A 20,455-nucleotide genomic window follows, 5' to 3' on the forward strand; every position below is an offset into this window, starting at 1 on the left:
ATTTCATATATGTACATTTTATGTCAACATGCCTTTTCATATTCTTGACGACAAAAGACCTTTGCCAACAGAGGTCTGTCTAGTCAAAGCTATGGTTTTTCCAGCAGTCGTGTATGGACGTGAGAGTTGGACTATAAAGAAAGCTAAGTGCCAAAGAATTGATGCTTTTGAACTGTGGTATTGGAGAAGATTCTTGAGAGTCCCTTGGACTGCAAGGAGATCCAACCAGTCCATCCTAAAGGAGATCAGTCCTGAATATTCATTGGAAGGACTGATGCCGAAGCTGAAACTCCAATACTTTGGCTGCCTAATACGAAGAATTGACTTATTGGAAAAGACCTCGATGGCTGGGAAAGATTGAAGGCAGGAGGAGAAGGGGATGACAGAGGATGAGATGGTTGGATGGTGTCACACTCAATGGACATGAGTTTGAGTAAGCTCCTGGAGTTAGTGATGGACAGGGAAGCCTGGCGTGCTGCAGTTCATGGGGTCTCAAAGAGTCAGACACGACTGAGCGACTGAACTGAACTGAAGTCAACATGCAGTGGCTCACTTACATTAACATTATTTTTCTTCTCAGAATTATCACATGTATTTGAGGAAAGGAAAATTCGGAAGTGAAATTTTCAAAAGACAGTGTTTTGTAACAAAAATTGATATCCATTAAATAGGGTAAGAAAAAAATCTGACAAAATGTAGTGATATCATTTATATGTTCACCAATTGCATATATAGTAAACATTAAAAATGTGTGCCATAATTTTTTAAAGTAACTTCTAAAACTTTTCACGTTCAGTTGATTTCTGAGTATGAACTTCACATTATTTTGATGAAAAGTGATATGTTTTTCTTAAATGTTTATAGGCATGTTCCATGATAGTTTAACAAAGGTAAATAAACAACCATAATAGTTCTTGTATCTTTATAAAAAGAGCAAAAAAGAGAAAGAATATTTTATATTTTCTAATAATACTGTGGCTCTGGCTTAGTATTTAATTTTTCCAGGAGTGTGTGTTTGTGTATTAAAAACTTGCTGCAAAATAGATATTTCCTAAATCATGAAAACATACATGCTGAATGAAAATATACATGGAGAAAAGAGACACAAATGTTTTGGTTTGCACCCCAGGTGATTCAATTTTATTTCAGCAGAAATTATAGAGGAAGTGTAAGAATTGGTGATAAATATCAGAGTACAGAATGTCACCATGATGTAATCTGGCATGTTGAAAAAACAGAGCACACACTTAAGTACCATTTGACAAGAAAACATTCAAGAATGTTTCATCTCTTGATTCCATTCAGACTAAAAGTAGATTCAAACCAATTATGAAAAACATCATCTAGTGTAATACAAGGAATTATTATATCCACTGTGGATCCAATGGATATATTATATCCATTGTGATAGATATGAGATTTCTGAATGTTTACAAATTCGACAAAAGGTTATCAAAACCCCCAAAGTCTTCTTTCAGAACATTGATATTTCTCAGTGCCTGAGTGTGACTGCAAGTGGCCAGGGACATTCTACTCAGTGTCACTGTAGTGTCTATTCCTTTTAATTTGCTCTTCCACTGTGAGTTGTTCAGACTGGACTTCCACTCTGGGCAATGGAGGCTTGCCTGTAAATTCACAGCTCGGAGCATCAAAATCCGTGTCTCCTTTGACTTGTGCTGCTCCTATTGTTTGCCCATGCCAGTGGTGTTTGATGTCCTTCCCCAATGCTCTTAGGTACGAACATGGCATATTTTTAATATGATCTACAGAATCTATTAAATTATGCTTAAAAATGTTCTCATTCCTTTTGGAAAAAGCAGCAATTTTCACAGTGTTCGAAAAGAAGAAATGTAGGTTTTTATTATTTGAGTGGTTTCCTTTGATGTTGAAAATATTTGTCTCGGAAGAGGGCATTGAACTTTTCCCATCATTGAGGCCTGACCTGGGGACAGACTGCACAGGCCTGCCAGCAGTAGCTCTGTCAGTCTGCCTATCGAGAGTCACAGCCAGCACATTTCCTGAGTAAGTCTTTTCAGATTCAAATATACCAAGTAACTCCGAGAGTTTAGAAGCATTTTCTAAGTTTTCAATTTGATATTCATTTGCAGTGTAGTATGCTTCAGTTGACAGTGGCAATAGATTAGGGAATTCTAAAATAGATGTCTTCTGCCTGCAATTATTCAGATATGATGCTGCTACATAATTGTTATTATTATTCTTATTCAAATTCTCTTTACGATTTTCTGGTACCACCTCATCATCAGTGTTAGTAACCTGTAAAACTTCTGCACCATCAGCTTCATTAGCTTTTTCATTTTTCTCTTTCTCAGCACTCTGCACAACCGCATTATTGTTGTCATTAAGATCCATTTCACTTTTCCTCTTATTCTTTGTATCTTCGGCCTCATTCACCTTATCTTGTACATCCTTATTTCCTTCCTTCTTCTCTTTTCTTGTTTTGTATGTTTCCATTTCTTTGATTCTTGTAATATCTTCTTTCTGACACATGTGGATGGATTGCAGGCATGGCTGCAGGAAAGAAATGTTATCTCGTTCTTGTCCTTTATTTTCCACAGTTTTCATGTGTTCTATCAGTGATCCACTTTTAAATTCAGCAGATGTAGGGGATGTCATTTCCGGTGGCCATTTAGGTTTACTTATTTTGAACTCTTCCTCAAGGGGGAAGGTTTTCTTAGGTATCTCCCTGGAAGGAGGCCAAATGATTTTTAATTTTCCCCTCTTTCTACATTTTTTCAAATCATCCCTTTGCCCTTCACTGTTACCAGCATCTAAATGTTTATTAAGTTCTCCAAGCATGGGGATATTTTCCACATTGTTTTCACACATATTTGGTTCTTCATTAGGACTAAAGTCAACTGAGCTGCCTTGATTTTTGCAGTTCCATCGATCTTTATGTTGTTTGTGTCCAAAACCTTCATCATAATTTCCTTTTGATTTGAAAAGTTGTTTAAAGTGAGGTTTACAATATATTTGTCCATGAAGTGAGGCATAATTTCCCAAACTGTCAAAAAGAAAAAACATTTTTTAACATTTTATATATACACTGCAAATTCATACAGAGTTAGGGAATTGATTATTTCGAGCAATGAATCAGAGATTGAGTACAATTAACTTACTGGCAATAGGAACGTGCCTATTAATTGAACATTCCTGTTAGATAATATTCACCACTAATGCCCTCTATAATACTTGTCTCGCAGTAGTCAGAATTTCATGCTGTATGTCAGGTACTGGTACAACAGGTGCTATAGTGTAATGCATATGTAGTTAAGGATGATGTAAAATGGTAGGACTAAATCTTTGCTAACTCAGAGAATTGTGAGGGGCTGCAGTTTTCAACAAATCCTGAATAGCATACAAAAATTAACTATTTGAACTTCCTAGTTAACTGAATTTTGAATGAATGAATTGGAAAGCTTGTCCATGCAATTTTTTATCTTGTCTCTTTGGAAATATTAACAAATAGAAATGCCTGTTAAAATTAACATCACATTTAGTCAAAGGCAGAAGCATCGTTTTTTAATATTTCTGAATCGCTACATAAAAATGGAGAGAAAAACTAAAAACCCAAGGATAAAATTACAACAAAACTAAGTGACAAGGTATCCTCATCAACCTCAAAATACAAGGAGGTGAGGACAAACCGACATCGGCTACAAGACTAGCATAATAGTCGCATGCGTATGGATGACAACAGAGGGAGAAAGGCAGGTGTCTGATGGACCTGAAGATATGAGACTACAAAAGAGTCAATCACTATTTTCTGGAAAGTATCACATGCCAATCGGACAACAGCAGCTCAAGTTGGGAGAAGTTTTGGCATTTCAATAGCCAGTGAGAGTGCAAAAGCCCTGTGGCAGGAAAGTCTGAAGAGTCTGGAGAAATTAAACTCAAAACTGACCCACTGGGATCCTTTAGATCCTACACTGTGAAAAGCAAACATGGGAATTGAATCAAAAGTGAGGTGAACAACGATGACAGAAATCAAAAGGTCCCAGTCAACATGAGCGAGAGAATTCAAGACAGGAAATCCCAGGAATCAAGGCACCATAGTTTCTTGAAGAGTATAAGAAAATTAGAAAAGGTTGTGAAGTTGGGAAGACCATCCTGAATTTTGCTTCCTTCCAAGATTTGCATAAATTAACTTCATATAAAAATAAGCAACAGCAAAGTATCAAGACCAAACAGTATATAAAGTTATTATAAGAAGTGAAAGAATAAGGAGCATCATCATTGTAGGCAATGAAAACATGATAGAAAAACATGTTCTTGAAACATCAAACTTTTAACCTACTATTTCAAAATGAGCTAAAAGACATTAAGAAAATGATAAAAGACCCAAAAGAACAGCAAGAATTAGAAATAGTAATAATTAGAAAAAGTAATAAAGAAGGTGTCAGGTATCAAGAAGAAAACAGAAATAAAAGGAAAAAGTCAAACATGTCAGCAATAAAAACCAAACTAAAAGAAAAACAAGAGCAAATCAATAGGAAACATCTTAAGAAAAATATGACTTTCCTGGTGGCTCAGATGGCAAATAATCTGCCTTCAATGTGGGAGACCTGGTTTCAGTCCTTGGGTTGGGAAGATCCCCTGGAGAAGGGAATGGAAACCCACTCCAAGTATTCTTGCCTGGAGAATTCCATGGACAGAGGAGCCAGGTGGGCTACAGCTCATGCGGTCTCAGCTTTGGACATGACTGAGCAACTAACACTTTCACTAAAGAAAAATAGGAAAATTAAAAGATAAAAAATGTATAATAACCATAAATGAAAAATATATAGTAGGAGTTCCTGAATAAGAAAATAAAATTATGAAACAAGTTAAATACTAAAAAGCTATCATTTAAAGAGCATTTCCCAATATAAATAAGAATGAAATTACATCCTGAAAGATCACAAATTGTTATCAGTATGTAAGAACTAAAGGAATAAACTTCCTATGAGCCTTTTCTAAGGAATCTACTTGAAAATAAGCTTGAGCAACCATAAGGACTAAGGAAATGTCAACATAAGGATTGTGGGTTAGATTAAATACATTGTTCTATAAAAACAGATGAAAGAGGGCACACGGGGAAGTACTATAACATGTAACATGTAACATGTACGATGACACCAAAGACCCAGTACAACTATTTTAAAAAATGGGGTGTGAGTGATCAGTGGAGCAAATACATTTTTTAATGCTTTGATAATCAAATTAGTGGTGCTGATAGTTTTGTTTTTCTAAAACTGTTGTTCAAATGAATATGGGATAGTCTAACTCTGTTATCTGCTTTGTCTTTGAGAACCAGAAGCCCTGAAGTAGAAGAAGATACAGCTGTCACAGAGAAGAGGCTAAGCAAAAGCCATGAAATTTTGAATTCAGTTTGAAAACATCACTATGAATTCCTATTTTTTTCTGTATATGTAAATATTTACTAGATCTTAACACTGAAAAGCTTAGAAATAGTGATCAACTAGTAGAAAGGGCATCAAAATTATAGTCTTGAAATATTTTACATTTCTCACTAGAAGAAACCAGGGCTCAGAGAAATGACTGATTCTGCACCTGGGCCAGTAAATGTATAAGATGAGCATGGAACATCTAGTCCTATCAGATAAAGAGGAAGTCATCACAAATGACTTGGGTTCTGTCAAAAGGACTCAGGAGACAACTTGAAGTGACTTCCACTGGCCAGGTATAGAATAACTGTTTCAGTAATGATAATTGTTTGTGTAAACACGTGTAAATCTGTGAGTTTATGGTTATCTCTAGGAGATAAGAAACTTATTAAATTGTTAAATAAATAATTGAAACATTGACAAAACTGATGAATAAAGGAAAAGAATTACGGACTTATTCTGCCTTTTAAAAAGTTAACTGTATCACCATGTAACCAAATACCAAATACAGGGAAGCAGCTTCCGTGAAAGTATTCTAATAATAAAAAATAAAGAACAGAATTTGAGTATTGGCATTTTGCAGACATCATTGAATGGATATAGGTATTATAACCTTCAACATCTGCTATGTCACAAAAGGAGAGAAAAGCTGACATACTGTGTTAAGTATATTCTTGTCAATACTCCCTATGTTCTTCCAAAAGGAATCAAATCTTGTTTTAAACTAGAATTAATCCAGAACCTGGATTCAGCTGACAGTTTTTGAAAATACAGAGGATAATGGAGCATATGAACTGCAGTATGAGTGTGCAATCAGCAGCTCCAGACTGTGCAAAACTCCACAGTTCAAATGTCCTGGGTCTTTCACAAGTGAACAATAAGGAATGAAAGGAATGGATGGAGAGCCTATAGATTGTTTAAAAAAAAAAAAAGACTTGAAAGATATTTTTAAAAAAGAATAAAACCAGAGTACAGAATTTATGAAAGCACATTTGGGTAAATAAAACTGTAAATTGCAAGGAAACAATCACTACAAAGGATGATATTTACTTACACGCAAGAGACTGGTTATGTTTGCACAGGGCAAAGGAATGGCTAGCAATGTTGTATTTCTTGATCTTGATAGTGTTTCTGAAGTGTTCACTTTATAATTCAGTGAGCCACATATTTACTTTGCTTGGTTTTCTGTATCTGTGGGTTTTATATGTGCTGTACTATGTTTAATTGCTCAGTTGTGCCTGATTCTTTCTGACCCCAAGAACTAGGGGTAGCCTACTAGTTACCCTACTCCATGGGGATTCCCCAGGCAAGAATAGTGGAGTGGGATGCCATGCCCTTCTCCAGGAGATCTTCCTGACCCAGGGATCGAACCCAGGTCTCCCGCATTGCAGACAGATTCTTTACCATCTGAGCCAGCAGGGAAGCCTGGGTTTTACATAGTGCTTTTAAAACATAACAGTCATTGAATAAATATTTTTGAGTCCTTATTGTATGTTTGGGTTTACTTGGTATTGACAAAACAAACATTGACACATTTCCTACAGCCAGGGACAATTACACTAGACTGTGTTAGAATGGGATGAGCACAGCAGATGCTGCGATCCATATACAGGGGTAAAAGCAGGTCACTTCAAAGACATGAAGTCTCAGTTGAGGTCTGAGGAATGATCTGGGGGTGAGGCATGGGAAAACTCCTCCAAGGAGCAGCAACAACATTTGGAATCAGCTAGATCTGAGAGAAAAAAATAACTTTGAGGAACTGAAATTCAGTCTTCATGAAAAGCAACATACAACAGGAGGGATGGGTGTTGGGAGATGAGAAGGGACGAGATACTGAATTGCTTTCTAATTCATATTTATATGTTAATTTGGGGAATAGAAGAAGCCATTATATGTTTAAAACTAGGAAGTGATCCCAGATTTGCATTTTTAGAAAGATCATTCTGCTCACGCAATGGAGCATGGCATTGGGAGAGGTTGGTGGTGGTGAGTTATTTCTCTTATCTATGTGATCTTCATGCTTGGACTAAAGGGACCCTTCTGAATTTTAAGAAAGCAAAACATCAAAAGAAAAAGGTAACAGCCATCCTGAGCAACATAGAAAATGACCACATTTCCATTTGTTGTTTTAACTGATGGCAACAGGATTTGGAAAAACTGACGTCTTTGTAGAGACATGATGTTATAATTATACTGCAAGCTCTTTGAATATTTGTGCCCCAGGCCACAAAACAGTTTTACCTCAGTTTACTGTTGCAGTGGTGGCAGCGGAAACAGGATTTATGAAAACTCTGCCTGTCTGCTACTAGGCACTCCATTGGATAAACCGTCTTTTGACAAAGTATGCATACTTCCTTGTCTTGGAGTTGCAGTTTCTAAAAATAAAAATGTATAAGAGCTTATGTAATACTGTTTTCAGTCACATTGTAAAAACAAAACAAACAGTAATAGCATATTAACTGGCCATGCAGTTAGTGTCGAAAGCTCTAACACAACTGGTCTCGATGTTCCTTCTCTGGATGTAGGGCATCTGCTATTAGGCTTATGGTTCTGGTACAATCAACCTTATTCTGGTTTCTCTACTATTTATACATGGTACAAGTTAATTTTTATTATTTTCAAAATATACATGAGTAAAATGTGTTCATTAACTTTAATACACCGAAAAGAATATATAGGAAAATCGGCCATGAGGAGACCTCCTGAGACCACTTATCACTCTAAGTGACTGAACTTTCCATATATATAAAAGTTTATACCTAACTTGGTCTAAAGTTTTAGTCTTTAAAGTATTCTGTAGAAATTTTCTAAAATATATACATATATTTTTTCAGTTGATATTTTATTTGTTTAGGTATTTTCTTGATGACTTACTGTTGACTCTGTGACACCAATTCTTAACAATAAGAGGAGACTCCTAAATACACTGAACTATTCAGGGCCATTTGTCCTCAGTCTAAATAGCTTAAGATTTCAGGGCTTTGGGGATTCTTGTATCTGCCTCTTAACGATTTCCCTACCTCTACCAAAGTCACATGCGAATGCCAGTTCCTATGAGTAATCGTAGTTAAATTACCAAGTGTTTGCATAGTTATATTAGCAGTGTTTGCATAGTGGTTCAAAACTGACACAACTTTTGCCATAGTATTGTTTTGATTCTCACAACTATTCTGTAAGAATAAGCTTTTGTAGTAGTTTTATATATGAGCATATATGTGCACTGTTCTTTATATAAATAAATATTATATACACACACTTTAATGTTTTGATGCTCAATTTGGGCTACTAAGAAATCTCCTTTGTTTATTTTGTTCTAATAGGAGACACACTTCTATATTTAACACCAGTTTCCTGGTATTTTTTATGTCTTTAGTTAACAGAAACTAAAATTGAAATTTGAAATTAGACAGCTTTGCTTAATTATGCCAGAAGCCAGTACATTAAGAAATCATATTAACCTGATAAAGTAGACACATATGTTGCAAATATGATAAGGGCAGAATTATTAGTTTCAGAAGTTTTTATTTTTAGGCTTGCTATTTCTTTTAATCTATCCATAATAATGGGCTACATTAATTATGTTAAATCTTTTTATTGTGAAGCCTCATTAATTGTAAAAAGGAGGAAAATATAAAGAAATGAGCTGTTCTCTGATGTTAAAAAATCTGTACTAAGTTCATGTGTTTTAAATCTCTCTTCTTCCAAATATGATTATATTTTAAAATTATTGTCCATGTTTATCTGTGAACGAGGCCAACTGAGCTATAATTTGGGGTTTAAAAAAGGCAAAAGAAAATCAATTATAGAGGGAAAATAGCAGTGGCATTAGAGAGCCAATTCCACCCAACTCAGCAGCAATAATTACATATACAAAAGGTCTAATTTCGTACCTACACTTTTGTCAGAGATCCCAATCAATGAATATCCTTAAAGCACATATGCCGAGTGTAAATTGTTTCTTGGATTATTACCAGGTTGTATTGAATGCAAACTCAAATACCACTTAAGTCTGGCAGTTAAAAATCTATCAATTATAGGTCAAGAAATATTATCTCATATTGCCTTTAACAAGTGTATAAAATAATATTTTAATAAGAAACACTCATAATGTACTAATGGTATACAATAATTAATACATATATAATTCCATATAAATAATTAATGCTATCACAATAACAATTATTATTATACCTGCTGCTTTATCCAAAGCCTTCTTTACCTTGACAAACACAGGTCTCAATAACCTATATAGTAGTGTTTGTTAGTCTCACACAGGGCTGGTGAATCATATTAAATGCTTTTGTAAAGAGAAAGTAGTAAAAGCAAGCATGGTAAAGGGAAGGATAGCAACAACCAGGGAAAGTTGTTAGTTTTAAGTTATGTTGTTTAGTTCTTTCCATGTACTCTTTTAATTGCAAGTCGTCTTAGTTCTGTGCCTTTAAAGGGTTAATCTTACTTCACTCTTTGCTAGGTCATTTACCACGTATAAATGCAGATTCCTCTTGGAAGCTGGTTTCCATCTCAGTTGCAGAAGCATCTGAGGTTGCATATCCCAGGTTTTCAAAAACTCTTTCACTCTCCTGCCACGTCTGTTGAAAATTCCTCCTGAGTTCTTTAGGTGAATCAGAAACATCTAAAATGTGGCCAGCGATGACATCCTCATAGGTGGGTGGGGCATGCTTGAAGTCAAAGCGAGATCTGCCAGCTTCCGAGCCATGTGACGAAGAGACTGTCGTCTTCGACCCAACAACCTGACTCTCAAATGCATCCACACCTGAGAAATGTTCACTGCGAGACCTTGTTTCAGAGCGTATGCTGGGCAGCTTAATGGGCATCATTTCCTGCAGCTCTCCAGGACGACTGTGAGAAAAACCTGTAAAGCTAGTGCTTTCTGAAGATGTTAATCCAAATTCCTCCTTACAAAATGAACGGCTTTCTTGTTTTATATTATGATTTGCTTCTCCATTTACATAAACTCTTCTATTTGACTGTGTGTCAAAACTTAGGCCATCCTCAAATCCCCTGAACCACCTGTTTATTTCATTTTCATGGTCACTCATGAAATTTTCAGCCGTTTCAACAGTCCTGTTGGCGGCTTCGTATCTCTGCGTGTGCTCTGACAGGCAAGGTCCTTCGACTTTGCGGATGATTTCCACTGCGTCAAAACTCTCAGTATCTGGCACCACGTCTTTAGCGGAATTTACTCCATCTTTGTGAACGTAAGTCGACCTTTTCTCTACTTTCCTTACTTCCTCTTGAGCTTCCATGGATTCTTTGAAAGAACCACTATCAGCATGATTTACAGTTATAGGTATTGTGATTGTAGGTGGAGAGTCCCTACCACGAGCCTCTATCTTAATTTGACGGCGAAGTGTTGCAGGAGACGTGATGATCTCAGACCTCTTCTCCACGATGGGAACCGGGGTTATCGACGAACAAGGAGGGATGATCCCTCTGGATAACTTCGCAGTGGTGTCTTTGAGCTTCACAAGTTGTTCGGAGCGACTCTTGGGTGGCGAAGGGGAGGTATTTGCTCCGAGGATTCTAGTTGGCTGTGATGGTCTTGGTGATGGTTCAGCAGAACTGTCCTTTTTAGGGGACTGGGAAAGCTCATCCTTAGGAGAGGTTTCTGTTCGCCGGGCGGTAGACTCGATTGTTATGAAAGTTGGTGACGGTGGGCGTGTTTTTAAAGACGGAGGAGGAACCTTGGCATCGTCTAGTTTAATTTCCTGATGGGTTTTCACTTGATGAGCAGTAGTTTCTTGATGCGTTGCTACCTGGTGGAGCTCTGCTTTTTCCACAATTGTATTTTCTTTCTGCTGGATATTTTTATTGTAACTGACATTAGCATTGGACACTTTAGATAATGTTTCATTAAGACTGGTAGCTTTATTTCTCTGCTTTCCTGCTTTAGACGATATCATGGCCGTTTGAATTGTATTTTCACAGGACACAAGCATATCCTCTGCCTGAGTCTTAATGTATGTTATTTCTTCTTTGATTTTTTCTATGTTATTCTCCATAGCAATGCGAACTCCATATTCTCTTTTTTCTTCACTTAATAGCCATACTGGAATAATATTTAACAGCGTCTGAAATGTCTTAAGGCCATTTTTATCTGGCTCTGCTTCAAACTCTTTTACCCTAGACAGAATCTGTTGTAGTTCTTCACGTTTTCTCAAGAATTCCAACACATTTACAGCACGTTTTCCATCATCCTGCTGGGATTCTTTCGCAGAGGAAAATAAAGATTTGTTCTGTGTAATCTCTTGCTTTGACTCTTTAGTATTAGAAAAGACTTGTTTCTGTTGTATGCCCTTGACGCCAAGATATTTTTCTTCCTGCAGATTATTATTTGGCTGGGGCAATTTTTTATGTTCAGCTTGACTTTCAAAAGACTGTGTATGTGTTTGCTGAAAATTCTGAGTCTGAGAATCAAGACGTGCCTCAGCAACCTTTTGTTCAACTACCTTCTGAGCTGATTTATTCAAATGTTCTTGTTGTGTTTCAACTATTAGACTTTCTTTCTTTGGACCAATCATTGGTGGTCCCTGAATTGTTTCTTCACTTCTTAACAGCTTCCCACTCTCAGATTCTCTAAATTCTCTTTGCTTCTCATGAGCTATATTGAGCTTGCTTTCGTGGCTTTTCCCTGTGGTTTCTGTAGGCAATTGTATTGTTACTCTCTTCTCCTTTGCAGGTAAATGATAATATTTTTCAGTCACCGATTGCTTATTGCTACTGCCTTCAATCCTTGCTTCTGTTTTCTCAGTTTCCTGGTACTGTTGTTTGGTAACGGTTTGAATATCAACTTCAGATTGCTTGTTATGACTTTCATAGCTGTGGTTTGTTTCATTTAACTTATGGTCTAGAATTGGAACCTTGATGGTTTTAACTTTGAAACTGGGGGAAACTGGTTTGCTTTGGGGCAAGTGCAACTGCTCCAGATGCTTCTGTTGTGTTTGCTGTGTCCTACATTCTTGCTTACTCTGTTTAATTTCACAAGCTGATTTAGATTGGATCATATCCTTTGAGCTCTGCAAAACTTCCTTTTTCATGGTATCTTTGCCTCCCAAGGTTGCTGGAACATGTTGGAACCCCTTGACAGACAATGTCGCTGCTGGTGTTGTGGAAAGCTGGTTATCAGTACAGACCCCTAGTTCTTGAGAAAGACTTTGAGAGACTGTGTTGGTTTGGGCCACAATGACCTCTGAATCCATTCCAGTTAGGGGGACCTCCTCCTTTGATTTTTGTAACAGCATTTCCTTTTTCAACTCTGATACATTTTGATTTTGGCTTTCTGTTCTAACTATGTTGTAGCCTGAACTCCCCTGTCTCTGTTTTTCAAGCTCCTCTCTTTGTTGTCTGTATTTTTCTTCAGCAATCATTAAAGGTGTTTTAAATTTTCTCATATAAGGTTTTGGACTTTGCTGTCCTGAGCCTGCTGGAAATGAATGAGATTTTATGAGAGGTGCTATAGGTTTTCTGTTGGGTGGTGAACTTTCTGGAACTGCCTGTGAGAAAGACCTTGTAGAGTCCATAGATAGTTGTTTTCTTTTGTCAAGACTTTTGCTAGATACGTTCTGCTTTGTCTCTATGTGTTCACTGCTAGTTGCCATTATTACTCTTTTCTGATCCTTTGAGGGACTCATTTTACATTCTGTATCTGGGAGAGAATTTTCCAAATCAACTTTTGGGGAACTATGATTCTTTATATCTTCTATCTTCTTGGGAAACTTGGGTTTGGGGAGTGTGGGAGGTGGCAAACGTCCTCCAGATTTTCCTGTTATGACTTTAGCCTGAGAGCTTGAGGCTTCCTCTTGAGAGTGTTGTATAAATGTTCCATTACGCTTTTCTTGAACAGAAGAAGAAAGGAGATGTGCTGGTTTTAGAGTTGGAGCTGGAGGAGGAGGGGGTGGAGGTGGAAACATGGATAGGCATTCTCTTTCAAATTTCTCATCTTCTGGTGGTGGAGGAAGAGGGAGGCCTGGAAAATTTTCAAATTCAGCCTGTATCTTCTCAGTGGACAGTGAAGGAGGAAACACATTTTTTTCAGGCAACATCGTTAAAGGAGGTGGAGGAGGAAGAGGAAATTCAATTTCAGATGATGCATTGGAAGGTAGAGGAGGAGGTGGAGATGGAGGTGGAAGAGGGAACTCGTTTTCCTTTGCATTATTTTCAGGGTTAAATTTGACTGGATTAAAGGACATTTCCATTGCCATTTTTAAGTCTTTGGAGGTATTTGTCTTCATTAGAAAGTCCTGGTTCTTCAGATGACTATCAGTCTGCTTTTTGTCAGTTGCCTTAAGTTGATTGTGGCTTTTTTGGGAGACTTTCATTTCTGTTACATTTGACATGTCTTGATTCACAGGCAAAGTCTGCCACCCTGGTTGAGGGGTCACATTCTTTTTCATTATATCTTTATTAGAATATTGCTTTTCTTGCTTTAACAGAGTCTGCTTTTGAAAGTCCTCTGAAACCTCACATGTTTCTCCAGCCATCTTGTAGACTGGACCCTGGGTTACACCAGGCCTAGGGCTTTGTGTAACCATCGATGTTTTAGTGTTTTTGGTATTTTTAGGACTCTTGACAGGGAAAATCTCAATCTTCCGGTGGTCATTCCTCAGTTCGCAAGTGTCAGTCTGTTGCTTTCCAAATGTTTTATCAGTAGATTGCCAAAAGACAGCCTCCTTCTGTTCTCTCGCCGTCTCTGATCCCTTGGTTTTTCGGTGTTCCCTAACTGACAGGGTTGAAGTCAACTGTCCGCTTGCGTGTTCATCCCTAAGATGTTGCTCTGTCGTGTTATCAGTCCAGATACCCACTTGGTGTGAATTAGATAGTTTTCTAAGGTTTTTCTCAAGAGCATCATTGTTTTGTTCACGATCTATGACAATCTTTACAGTGCCTTTGGGGGCTTTTGGAAGATTAACCTCAGTTCTTTCTTCCATTAAATCTCCATGACAAGATTTGTCTGTAGCTTGATTGAGAACGTCTGTTCCCTCCTGCCACCTGGCTGCTGGCTCAAAGGGTCCTGGTCTTGGCTGAAGAATGCTTTTTTTGTCCCTCTGGACAGTCACCTGATGAATCCCTGCTTTCTGCTCTTCTTTGGATCCTGCCATCACAGTCTGCACATCGTCTTTGACTGCACTTTTATTTACCTCTTTGAAAGCTCTTTGTGTTTCTTTTAGATTCCTTAACGATTCCTCAAGGTCATCTAGGATAAGCTCCTTTTTAAGTATTTCTGTTCTGGTATGTGCAGTCTTTTCAAGGCATTCAATAGCTTTCTCAATATCCCCAGGGATGACATCAGGCTGTTTAGAGTTCTTCCATTTTTGACTTGATTCCTTAAGTGACTTGAGGGTGGTCAGCATGTCACCTTTTATAATTTCTTCTGTTTTAGCCACTGTTTTCTGACTTACGGCCTGGCTGAGGGAGTTTAGGGTTGACTTCACATCACCTTTAATAATTTCTTCTTTGGGTAACTTACAAGATGTATTCTGAGGCTCTGTCAGAAAAACCTTAACTGTATTATGCACATCTCCTGGGATGATGTCAGTTTCATTAACAGTACGTTCAACCTGAGATCGCCTTTTCTTTAATAACAGTTTTGTGCCTTCTACATCACCACCAATTATTTCTTCCTCTTTTTCTTGTTTCCTACCTGTTAGTATTTCATTTGAATCTGTCTGAAGTTGCCTGAGATAATCCAAAGCTCCAGTTTCTATGCATGTTGTAAAAAACTGAACGTTTCCTCTCTCAGAGGCATCAATTTTAGCCCTTTCAGATATTTTATTGTTTGATATGGAAGATAGCAAATTATGAATTGTACGTTTTACATCACCCCCTACTACTTCTTCCCGCTTAATTGTGTCACCAGCGTTTTCATGAAGAAGACAGTAGATAGTCATGTTAATATCGCCTCTTTCATCTTCCTGAATCAAAATCCCTTTCTTTACAGATCTTTCCTCAGAGAACAGGTTTTTTATTGCTTGTTGGACATCACCACTCACTATCTCTTCTTTTTCAGCATGAAATTCTGTTGATCTGTTTAATAACTGAGTTTTGGTCAGATTAACATTTCCCTTCTCTTCTTCACTGACCAAAATCTCTCTTTTCTTAGAGTCTCTTTTGGAAAGAAGGTTCACCATTATATTTCTGAGGTCAACCTTGACAATTTCTTCTTTCTGTATCTCAGGTGATGCTTGGTTCATTAGCTTGTATTTTGCCATTCGAACATCCCCAACCTCATCAGCTTCAATGATAATTCCAGGAGCCTCGATAACTTTTTGAGAGTATAGCTCTCCTAAGGTTTCTTTAATGCTCTTGCCAATAATTTCCACCTTTTCTACCCTACTTTCAGTAAATTTGTAAAGGGGTGTGGTTTCAAAGAGCCATGTAGTTGTCTTGACATCAGCAGGAGGGATTTCTTCCTTGGTGATTTTTGTGATGCTTTCATCTGCTTCCTTAATAGAATCCAAAGTTTGATTTTCAAAGAGCCACACTGCCTGCTTCACATCACCTTTCTGCATGTCTTCCTGGGTGACTGTTCTGATATTTTCATATTCTGACCCTTCTCCTCTCAGTTCATCTAGAGTATGGGTCTCAAATAGCCAAGTGGATGTTTTAACATTGCCCTTCTGTATTTCATTGACACTTACTGTTCTTACATAAGTATTCTTATCCAAATTTTCAGACTCAAAGAATTGTTTACTTGTCCTTACATCCCCACCTTGAATACAGTCCACAGTGGGCACAATGTCACATGATTCTTTTGCAATCTGATCCAGTGGCTGGGTTTCAAATCTGTATCTAACAGAACTAACAGCTCCCTTCTGAATGTCTTCTTGTGTGACAGATTTAATCACATACACAGTCTCAGATTCATTAATTGAGTCTAATGGTTTTGTTTCAAAAAGCCACCTTGTCCCTCGTACATCTCCATGAATTACCTCTTCCTTTTTAACTGTAGTCACTTCATGATAAAACCCTTCTCGATCTTGAATTGCATAAAGTGGCTGGGTTTCAAAGAGCATTCTATAGCTTTTTACATCGCCCTTTATTACTTCTTCAGTAATTGTTTTCTTGGTGCTAATATAGTCCGATTCTTCTTTAATCTCATCTAAAGAAAACGTCTCAAAAATAAAGCACCCCTTTCTTACATTTCCACCTTGTATGTCTGTCACTGTCTTAACTAATTCATTACATTCTTGACTTTCTTTTATCATGTCAATTGGTTGGTTTTCAAAGAGCCACCTACAATTTAAAACATTGCCTTTCTGAATATCTTCAGTCTTTAGGGTTTTGATCTTTCTCAAAACCTCCTCTGAACCGGAACTTATAGAATCTAAGGACTGACTTTCAAATTTATGCCGCATGCTGGAGACATCCCCAGCTTGGATATCCATTTCCATGGCTTTGATCTCCTTTCCTTCTTCTCCTTGTATGCTGTCCAGATTTTCTGTCTCAAAAAGGAAACATGTTGTACGAACATCCCCACCATGGATTTCCTCTTGTTTCACAGTTTGCAATTTGACTGTTGCTTCAGAGTCATCTTTTATGGTATCTAGTGGCTGAGTTTCAAAGAGCCAGGTACAGGCTTTGACATCTCCCTTGTGAATTTCTTCACTGCCAGTCATTAATGAAACTTTTTCATAGAGAGATTCCATTGGCTGGGTTTCAAAAAGCCATCTGCAGGTTTTGACATCCCCTTTAACAATATCAGTGACTTGTTCAGTTTTACTTTCTACTTCTTCCGTATTGCTAAAATGTTTAATCGAATCAAGTGGTTGGGTTTCAAATAGCCACTTAGCAGATTTTACATTCCCAGTCTGTATTTCTTGAGCAGATATTCCTCTAATTATCTGATATTTATGAATGCTTTCATCAAACTGATCAATGGGCCTTGTTTCAAAAAGCCACCTACAGCTTCTTACATCACCTCTTAGGATTTCTTCTTGCTGGACTGTCTTTACTTGATGGTATTTTCCAAGGTGATCTTGAATGGCATATAATGGTGTTGTTTCAAAGAGTGATTTATTTAATTCTACAGCACCTCTTGTGACTCCTTCCACCTCTATTTTATGTGAGGCATCAAATTTAATCAAGTTGTTTGATTCAAAGATATGTGTATAATTCCTTACATCGCCTCTGTCAACTTCTTCAAGTTTCACTGTTCGTATGTACTCTTTTTTATCTTCTCTAATCTCTTCCAGAGGTTGGGTTTCAAAAATCCATTTTTGGTGCCTGACATCCCCCTTTTCTTCTTCAGAAGCAATAATTTTTTGAAGTTTTCCTACATCAGGGCTATCTTTTAAAGCCTCTATTGGAAGTGTTTCAAATAGTTGCTTAGTAGTTTGTACATCACCCCCTATTATCTCTTCAGACTTTAGATGGTCTGCATCAGGAACTTCTTTCAGAATATCTAATGGCTGTGTTTCAAACATCCAACACTTTTTAGAGACATCTGTACCTATTACTGTTTCCTTTTCAACGATGACCTTTTCTGTCTCTTCTTTGATTTTCTCCAAAGGTTGAGTTTCAAACAACCACTTGGCCCTACTCACCCCACCTTTGACATTTTCTTCCATGGATATTCCTCTGATGACTTTAATTTCTGTTATATCTTTGTTAATTGTGTCTAGGGGCTGTGTTTCAAACATCCAACGTGCTGTTCTCACATCCCCCTTTTCAACATCTTCTCTGTGAACAGTTTTAATTTCTAGCATTTGACCTGAGCCATCTCTAATAACACATAACGGTTGCGTTTCAAAACATTTTATACTTCTCTTAACATTCCCCTTAATTTCTTTGAGCTCAGATCTGAGTTGCAATAGGTGCATCTCATCTACTGAGTGAAGTTGTCCAAGTTGATCCAGATGTTGAGTTTCAAACATGTATCTCACAGTCTTGACATCCCCCCCGGTTATGTCCTTTATGGCAGTTGCTATTGACTCTTCTTGACTTTGATGCAATTTATTCATTGAGTCTAACGGCTTTGTTTCAAACATCCACCGGGCTGTGTGGACATCTCCTCTGGCCAACTCAGGAATTTTCTCAGCATGTTCCTCAGTGCCAGAAGAATGATCCCCCAGAGTATCGATGGGTTGGGTTTCAAACATCCATGTGGTATATTTCACATCACCACCAGCGATGATCTCTTGATCAGCAATGCCCTTGGAGCTGTTGTCTTCATCTGGAGAGCCATTGTTGATAGAATCTAATGGCTGATTCTCGAAGATCCATCTCATGGACTGCACCTCCCCCTTCAGAATTTCATCCCATTCCAAGTGTTCTCTTTCTGTGTTCAGACCTTTTTGAGAACTGTCATTCGTATTTTCAAAAACATACCGGGCTTGTTGCACATCTGCTGAAACTGAGCTCCCCGCATTCACTTGACGAGAAACAATCTCAGAAACCTCACTGATATAATCTTTTTCTAAGTTTTTCCTTAACTCGGGATGGATATGTTTATATAAACGGTTTAATTCATACAAATTTCTTTGTTTGGAGTATAATTCTTTGGGGACGGGTGGTATTCTAGGAGGGCTGCGGAGTTCAGGGGACTGGGAAAATGCTGTCACATCTACTGGAGGTTGAAGCATGTCGGGTGGGGGAGGAGGAAATTCTTCTGTCTTTTCTGAAGGAGTGGCATTGATTTGTGCCAGAGTTGAGGAAGTGGTACTGTGGTCACGGTATCTGGTGGCTGATGTTTCCTTCTTCTGGCTGGTTGAAGTGTAAGAAGTAGAAGAGGTACCCACAATTGATGATGGCTTTAAAGTCTCTTCAGATTCACTTTCAATCTTTAAGGGAGAGAAAATCAAATCTTATAAAGATGAGTATAGTGGTGGAGACTTTCTGGGCACTGTCTTTTACCTACCCATGCTATGATATCTCCATTGGGAACAACAGGTGATAGACTCCATCTAGAGACCGACTTCAAAGTAACATTCAGTATATGTTATTATCTTTCCTATAATCCATTTGCACTTTTTAGAATTATATTCCCTATTCAATACATCAGGAACTCAGTATTTTAACATTTACCCATAATCTTGACTGTCTTTCCTTCTTTACTTAATGTGCTATGCAGAGTAATCTAGAGGGAGACAATTAAAACCTTAAAGTACTTTTGAGGGTTGTTTTGTGTTCCTTGGAATTTTAAACACAACAGAGTAAGCAGATGACATTTAAAAACTGGCTTTATTACTTTATCTAATGTTAATTATTAAACTTAAGTGCATATATAATTTTTTCTCCCCTAATTTGCTTTAGTGAGAAGAGTTTTAATTCTCTCTACTGCTTTTCTCATGTAGAATAATATTCTTCTTATGGAACAGAATAAGTACTGGTTCAGGATATTTTTTGCTATTGAAAAACCTCTTCATTCAATAATTTGAAAATGTTATGTGTTTACATGTGGTTTTATACTTAACATGTCTCTGTGCAGAGAAATTATCTTACCTTAGTCTGCTTGGCTGGGGTCAATTCTTTGTCAGAATAAAGGACCTTTTCCTGGACAGACTTTTCAAATTGTTCTTTTAAAAACTTAGTTGAAACCTTTGGAATCTCTTCATCTTCAGGTGTATCTATGACTATAAACAGAAAAGAACACCATGGATATTATGTAACTAATAAACATGATGTTTGAGAAGTCATTATAATACTATGGAAAACTTCTTATAATGTAAGTTAAATAAAAGTATTCAGGATATAAGTGTATACATATGGCACTACTTCACTAGGTAAGTTAGTAAATGTCAAGAAATATAGGAAGAAAAATGATGGTGGTTACTGGATGGAAAGTCATAAGTTATGAAGCTGTTACTTATTTTAATTGTATATATTTTCCAAATTTTCTACAAGCATGTTTTACTGTTGTGCTCACATAATAATAAAAGTTATAAAAGAACAGCAAGAACAGTAAGAAAAGAACAGCAGAAGAACAGAAAAGGATCTACTTCCTTAAGCAAAACTACAATAAAACCAAATTCAGATATAGTTAAGTAACATTTGGGTCACAATTGTCTTAAATCTTCCCTTTTAGCACTTAG

General features: G+C 37.2%; 1 protein-coding gene across 2 annotated transcripts in view; it reads right to left on the bottom strand.

The window, feature by feature from the left end:
- Positions 1-1,111: 1,111 nt before the first annotated feature.
- Positions 1,112-20,455, bottom strand: part of XIRP2 (xin actin binding repeat containing 2) — a 74,061-nt gene continuing 54,717 nt past the window's right edge. Inside the window, exons 6-9 of one of the 2 annotated variants that reach the window (XM_070476104.1) lie at positions 19,866-19,996; positions 9,886-19,204; positions 7,647-7,780; positions 2,934-3,022 (exon numbers count right to left, since the gene is read on the bottom strand). In XM_070476104.1, the coding sequence (XP_070332205.1) occupies positions 7,686-7,780; positions 9,886-19,204; positions 19,866-19,996 (9,545 nt within the window). In that variant the 3' untranslated portion in view covers positions 2,934-3,022; positions 7,647-7,685. Of the gene's footprint in view, positions 3,023-7,646; positions 7,781-9,885; positions 19,205-19,865; positions 19,997-20,455 lie in introns of both variants that reach the window. The other variant, XM_020894883.2, reaches the window with a different exon arrangement.

Source organism: Odocoileus virginianus, chromosome 13, assembly GCF_023699985.2.
Source record: "Odocoileus virginianus isolate 20LAN1187 ecotype Illinois chromosome 13, Ovbor_1.2, whole genome shotgun sequence".
Classification (NCBI taxonomy): domain Eukaryota; kingdom Metazoa; phylum Chordata; class Mammalia; order Artiodactyla; family Cervidae; genus Odocoileus; species Odocoileus virginianus.